Source organism: Penaeus japonicus, unplaced genomic scaffold (genome assembly GCF_977035675.1).
Source record: "Penaeus japonicus unplaced genomic scaffold, GWHDUDI00000001_assembly GWHDUDI00000010, whole genome shotgun sequence".
In the NCBI taxonomy this organism is placed as follows: domain Eukaryota; kingdom Metazoa; phylum Arthropoda; class Malacostraca; order Decapoda; family Penaeidae; genus Penaeus; species Penaeus japonicus.
In genome coordinates, this window is record NW_028234412.1 from 22,893,301 (window position 1) to 22,900,800 (window position 7,500).

The window sequence follows — 7,500 nt, forward strand, 5'->3', positions numbered from 1 at the left end:
AAAAGAATATTTGTATACTATACTCATTCTCCATTATAAGACTGTTTGTATGGCATTATATTAAGGAAAGAGATTTTAATTTTTGAGAAAAGGGATTTTATTAAATGAGAAAAGGGATATTTCCATTGTATGTCCTTAGAGAGGAATCCATATTATGATTCACACTGAAGTTATGCCAGCAGAACTTAGTCCATTTGTCATGAAATTGGGAAACACCAAAACTGATAATAATGGAGTGAACGTTACAGAACATTGTCTGAGTACAGTCATCAGCTGAAAGTCTTATGCTAAGTACTTGACTTCCTTTGGTATTTACCGAATGTGTAACAATAGTAATTCTGTGTTAATGATGTGCATTGCTGATATTAACAAATTTAATGTCAGTTGATTGCATTTTGTTTTTACTGTCCAGATATAATCATTTTGATTCCTGGGATTTAATCATAGTGACAATTTTTGCAGTAATAAATGTGGCTTGACATCAAGTGATTGCCACAGCCTTCATGTCTTCCAGTGCGGTATTTTTTTGTAATAGGTCCACATCATAAAATCTATCAAAATTGGTAACGATGGGTTCCTTGTGATGTCTTATGTACATTTAGTATGGTATTAATTAGTGATAAAACTTGACCTGATATCTGGGAAGGGCATGAAATAAATTATATGTAGATTTTGGTAACTTGTCACTGTTATAGATGTACTCCTACTGATGTCAACTAACTAAATACAGGAGTTTTACAGAGCCATCAATATAAAGTGTGACAAACAGCCATAAATGCTCATTATTTATGTGCATAGGACACACACACACAATGATAGCGATGAAAGTGTGGCCAGCCCTGGCCACATGTTACTGGTCAGGTGTGGTGGAGATTTTGTAAGGGAAGATGACATTGCAAGGAATTAATTGATATTCACTATCAGTACTCCAGCAAAAAGTTGTCAGACCTCCACTATATATATATATATATTTGGTCAGATTGCTTTCCTCTGCTGAAGTACTGGCATTTATGTTAGTTTAAGTCAAAGCCATCAAAAGTGATGATGTTTGCTACTATAGCTAGGGAGTATATGAAGTAACAAAAGCCCAGCAGTGATTTCAAGGGCTGCTAGTCCTAATGATCCTCATTTTAGCGGGTTATATTGAGGTTCCATGAGAGCCAGTAGAGTGTCAACAGAAGGCTATTCTTACAGTGGTATAACTTCAAGTTATTGCTGTAACTGTTGGATCTTTAGTTCGTTAGCAAAGACCAAGATACTTCATAGTACATGTAGATTGTAGCAAGACAGAACTTAACCTTAGGTCATTAGGGAGGTTTAACCCCTTAACCCATTCGTACTGGATGACATGCTGACACGTTTTGTGGTTTTTGCGTCAGACGCTGGTGACGAGATATCTGGGCAAGGCTGGTGCTCGGGGTGTGTGAGTGGGCAGCCCAGGTTCGTGGCTTGTGTGCCCGAGAATCTCCGAGGCGTTAGGCTTATGCATTCGAAAACCCTGGCATTACGACCATTCAAAGCCGGAATCGCCCTGGCGTGAATGGGTTAAAGACAGATGACGTAACATCATGGCTTGACTGGTTTTCCCACTGGTGACGTGAATGCCACATCATGGCTTTGTCTGCCTGTCTTGCTGGGTGATAGGGTGCGTAATGTCTGGCTGGTGCCTCAGCATAGAAATAGCCTGTAGCATTAAACCTGTGCATTTTGAATTACTGTTGTACAGGTGCAGCCAGAACTGCTTGTTGTGAATGGGTTGAAAGGTCATATCTTGTAGGATTATATTTTGCAAAGGTATGGGTAGGTAGGGTGATCATTTGATGCTATGCCTCTCTGATTATTACCAATGCTATACTGCCAGTGCTATAGATAGCTTCAGTGTATTTTAACCCGTTAACGACGGATGACGTGCTTTTTCGTCATACCTGACGCAGGAGCTCTTGCCTGACAATGGGCGTCATGACGTTCGGGGATTTGGGATCACTATGTTATTTTATTGTACTATAAGTAATGAGTGAGTGATATTGACAATTGCAGTCATAATTATTATAACTGCCGTAATATTAAGCAAAATGGGTTTCAACTCACTTACAAAACCTAGATGGCACCACTTTCTTCTAGCACCAGTAGGAGAGAGAGCCTTGAATGGCACCCATCTACGGTCTCTAGCAAGCACTATCTCTATAGAGCGATGGCACATAGCAAGTTCCCGACCTCTTGCTCTAAAGTACCGCAGATGAAAGATGTGCAGGCAGAACGAGAGGAGGAAGGTGACTCACACCATGCCCAATGCCTACAATGTGCCCCTGTGCCAGTAGGGATGCCTTTTATTGTGGCACTCACTGTCAAAAGCACAAGTTTCCTTCCCCTTCCCTACCTCTTCATTTTGGATGGTTATAAGTTTCGTGTTTGTTTGTGACAGCACACGAATATGAAAAAATAAAGTTGCTTTTTGTCCCCCCCTAAAACAGTAATACTTTTATCCCATTGAGTATAAAGAAAAAAAATGAGTTGATATGGACCCTGAACTACAATTTTAGTAATCTGCAGAATTGATGGAGCCTGTGATATGATAGATATACATTTCTAAAAACAGTAAAACACACAAAAAAACAAAACACAAAAATGGATCTAGCACTACAATGAGTGACTAAAAGGGAGTGGGGAAATTCAAATTATGTGGCAGAAGCTGCCTCGATCAGAAATAAAACTCATCCTGGAGCCTGCGTAAGCAAATCTATCCCCCGTCGGCAATGGGTTAACAAATAAAGAATAAAAAGGCATTAAAAAAGGAATGTGAAATGCACTTACAAGAATGCACTTTTCTTACAGTAAAGAAGAAAAAGATTTCCTTATTTTGTTTATTTATTTGGCTCCTATGATTATGAAGTGGTTGCAGACTAAATATTTCCCCATTACCTTTCTCTCCCCTCTTGTGCTTTCTGTTCTCATTCCCCGTTTTTGTTTTTTTATTTTTTTATTATTATTATTATTATTATTATTATTATTATTATTATTATTATTATTATTATTATTATCATCATCATCATCATCATCATCATCATCATCATCATCATCATCATCATCATCATCATCATCATCATCATCATCATCATCATCATCATCATCATCATCATCATCATCATCATCATCATCATCATCATCATCATCATCATCATCATCATCATCATCAGTCATCATCAGTCATCATCAGTCATCATCAGTCATCATCAATCATCATCAGTCATCATCAATCATCATCAATCATCATCATCTTTTTTTTTGTCATTTATTATTATTATTTTTTTCGAGAAAGAAATGTGAATTTCTTAGTGATTACTTGTAACTCTTTTTTTTGCATTTCCTTCCAGTACGATCTTTCAGCCTCACAGTTTTCTCCCGATGGCCGAGTGTTTCAAGTAGAATATGCCCAAAAAGCAGTTGAGAACAGTGGGTGAGTATTCAAGGTTTTGAATTTGATTGATATTTTTCCTTGTATTTATATACATGTGTATATATATATATATATATATATATATATATATATATATATATATATATATATATATATATATATATATATTATATATAAATGTATGGTTGAGGTAGAGGTAGAGGTAGAGGTAGAGGTAGAGGTAGAGGTAGAGGTAGAGGTAGAGGTAGAGGTAGAGGTAGAGGTAGAGGTAGAGGTAGAGCCAGGGGTAGAGGTAGAGTCAGGGGTAGAGGTAGAGCCAGGGGTAGAGGTAGAGCCAGGGGTAGAGACAGAGATAGATGTAAATGTGTAATATTTACTGTATGGTCATTTTTTCAGGGAAAGATAAAAATAGTCCCATTTAGGCATTTAAATTGTGTGATATTAACCTGAATAACAGAAAAATGTTATGTTGATGTTCAATTATATCCTTTTCTCATATTTTCTTTCTAGAACTGCTGTTGGCTTACGCTGCAAAGATGGCGTTGTGTTTGCCGTAGAGAAGATCATAACCTCGAAACTGTATGAGCCTGGGGCAAACAAGCGCATCTTCACAGTTGACACACATGCCGGCATTGTAAGAAGTTTCTCTTATTTTATATTTATTATTCTTAATATTTAAATTAGTTTTTTTAGTTTGATATTGTTAGGCATTTCTTTGAACCCATTGCAGACGGGTTGCGTAACGACCTAACTGATTGTCAGGATAGGTGGTCTATGTCACTAGCGTCACTGGCACCGTCTAAAGATTAGAGGGATGGGGAAAGTGCTTTCTCCGCCCTCTGGGTAGTGTAGGCAAGCACAAACAATTTTTTTTTTCTATAAATCCATCATAAAATTCAGGTTTAGGCTGACTTTGGAGCCCTATAGCTCTGAAGATAGTGCTGTTACAGCCATAATATTTCATGGCTGTGTGTGCACTTTAACTGTGAGCAGATCCTGATTTCACGTCATGTACGCATTGACACCCATCTTTTAGGCCTAATTGGTGCCGTCATGTATGTCTTGACACCCGTATGCAATGGGTTAATTTTGCTTTGATATAATTTTCTTTCCTAAGAGTCACTTCATGTACATCCAATTTCATTTTCAATCATTTTTACATACTCTTTTGATTTGCTTACATGTATCCAATTACAAGCCATACTGTTCACCGTGGTCTTTGTGTGATCTCTTTGTTTTACTTCCCTCAGGCCTGCGCTGGATTGTTAGCTGATGCTCGTGCCATTGTCGACGTAGCCAGAATTGAAGCTTCCAATTACCGTGCTGAGTATGGAATGCCCATCCCTTGCATGGTGAGTTTGTGCATTTATTGATGTTGGTGCGCAAGGTGGAAGGAAGAAATAGATCTCAAATTCTGTCAGGTGATGAGATGGGGGTGAATGTTAGGAAGGATAAGACAATCCAGAAACCAGTATGGATGAATTTATGCTTGTGGATATTTTGAAGATTCATTCACTTATATATTATATTTGTGTATAGGTAATTTGTTCATGAATGAATACACAGTATGGGATGGTAAAGGGTTCACTCTTGATTTATATGAACTTCTCACCTCTTTCAAGGAAATTCTTGATAAATTAGATCTTTGCAATTGCTCCTTAACTCTTTGATATTACAGCTCTTAGCAGAACGAGTGAGCACCTACCTCCATGCCTACACCCTCTACTCTGCTGTGCGACCCTATGGCTGCTCTGTAATGATTGGTGCCTATGACAAGGATGGACCACAGCTGTATCTCACAGATCCAGCTGGCATGTGTAATGTAAGTTTGTGCAGTCAGCACTTTTTTTCATTATTATGTTCATTATGTTTTCTCTTATTTGTGATACATACTGACAAATTTTACTAATAAGAAAATACACAAATATGTACAAAGAAGAGAAGTGTTACTAGAAAAAATCAGATAGGTATAGATGGATGGCCAAAGCAGTGTATGCACTCTCCATGAACATGAAGATTTTAAGCAAGTGGTAGAACTTGTTTTTTATGGTATAAAAGGAACTCGCATACATACAAAAAATAGGAAAAATTATGAAGTAATTAGCATACTTTGTTAACTCCTTATTATGGTTAACATATAAGAAGACCTTTGTACAAAAAGGATGTGCAAAGCTGAATGGCTTTGGCTGCATCAGAGGTTTAGTTGCAAAATAAGACTATGGCAAGGGGATGTAGTTTCAAATAATGTGAAAGGATGTATAGTTACCAATATTCTTATTAAAGTTATTGATTACTCTGATTTGTACAAAATGTAAAAGGAAAAGATATTTAGAAGAATGAATGCTTTAACCCATTCGTGCCGGGTATTATATATGGCTAATGATGCTTCCACCAGATAAATAACAAGTACTTGCCTGCAGGGACTAAGTGATGCTGTCCTGCACCTCAGAGTGCTTATTAACCCATTTAGTACGGGTGTCATGACATACAAGTCGGCACCGATTAGGCCTAAAAGACGGGAGTCAATGCGTACAAGACGCGACATCGGGATCTGCTCACAGTTGAAGCGCGCACACAGTCATAGAGTGTTATGGTTGTAACGGCGCTAGCTGTAGAGCTACAGCGTTCCAAAGTCAGCCTAAACCCTCATTTTATGATGGATTTATGGAAAATTAATGTTTGAGCTAGTCTGCGCTACCCGGAGGGCTGAGAAAACCCTTCCCCCGTCCCTCTAATTATTGGCCGGTGTCGCTAGTGTCGTTGACCGCCCGCCCTGACGACCAGTTCGGACGTTAGGCGCCCCGTCCGCAATGGGTTAAGTCAAAGGAATGATGATAGGTTTTTGTATTTGTTTACTTTATTTTCCTGATGTATCTATAAGTAGATACATATGTAACAATGTAAAACGCTTGTTTTGAGAAAGAGTTCATGACGTGTTAGGACATCATCCTGGGAGAGCAATATATTCCCATGATGTGATATCACGTCATCTGGCACCAATGGTTTAAGGGAAGCTAGAAACCATTTACCAGTTGGTACCTGGAAAAGTAATAAAGGATAGAGACAGGTAATAAAGCTTGACATATACCCATTCGTGCGGGTGATGTGCTGATACGTTTCGTGGTTTTTGGGTCAGACACTGGCGACGAGATATTTGGTTAAAGCTGGCGCTCGGGGTGAGCGAGCGGACAGCCCAGGCTCGCGGCTAGTGCGCCCGAGAATCCTGAGGCGTTAGGCTTATGCGCTCGAAAACCCTGGCATTCTGACCATTCAGAGACCGAATCGCCCCTTCATGATGAATGGGTTAAGTGAAGTGGTAATAGCGTCAATTACAGATTTTAAAACTTTTTTTCAGGGTTTCTTTGGATGTGCAGTAGGCAAGGCTAAGCAGAATGCCAAGACAGAAATCGAGAAGCTGAAACTTAAAGATTTAAGCTGCAGGGATTTAGTGAAAGAAGCTGCAAAAATGTGAGTTTTTATTTTTAAGTAAAATGTATTGTCACATCTCAAAATTTCACAATGCATGATGACAAACAATATAGGGTAAACCCTTTTAAATTAAAATATTGAGTATTTTGTCTTCAAATTCTTTAATTATTAATTGTTATTCATAACTCTAAATAGCAGGCCCTGTCATTCTCTTTCTTCCCCTACCCCTCATTTTCATGAATTTGGTATTAACCCATTGGTTGCTGTATTAAAAAAATGTTTGTGCAGTAGGATGGCTGTTTTACATGTCTGGCATGGTGCCATCCGCGTCTATGACCGACTCTGCCTTTGCAGCAAATCATGCCGTCCGCTGCTAATGGGTTAACGCCACTTTCAACTTCCAAGGATAGCTACATTTATTTATCCTGCTGGTGTTGCACATACCCAGATTATCATGTTACACATCTTTACTTTGTATTTGAAATGCTGTGTATCTACAAGCTTCCAATTTCTTTCATCATAGCATCTATCTTGTACTAACAAAGCTTTCAATTTCTTTCATCATAGCATCTATCTTGTACTAACAAAGCTTTCAATTTCTTTCATCATAGCATCTATCTTGTACTAACAAAGCTTCCAATTTCTTTCATCATAGC

The 7,500-nt window shown here is 38.3% G+C and overlaps 1 protein-coding gene across 1 annotated transcript in view; it reads left to right on the top strand.

Moving 5' to 3' along the window:
• Positions 1 to 7,500, top strand: part of Prosalpha7 (proteasome alpha7 subunit) — an 8,728-nt gene that overhangs the window by 433 nt on the left and 795 nt on the right. The window contains exons 2-6 of the mRNA XM_086541068.1: positions 3,372 to 3,454; positions 3,926 to 4,049; positions 4,666 to 4,767; positions 5,094 to 5,237; positions 6,771 to 6,883. Coding sequence (XP_086397194.1) covers positions 3,372 to 3,454; positions 3,926 to 4,049; positions 4,666 to 4,767; positions 5,094 to 5,237; positions 6,771 to 6,883 — 566 coding nt within the window. The remainder of the gene's footprint in view (positions 1 to 3,371; positions 3,455 to 3,925; positions 4,050 to 4,665; positions 4,768 to 5,093; positions 5,238 to 6,770; positions 6,884 to 7,500) is intronic.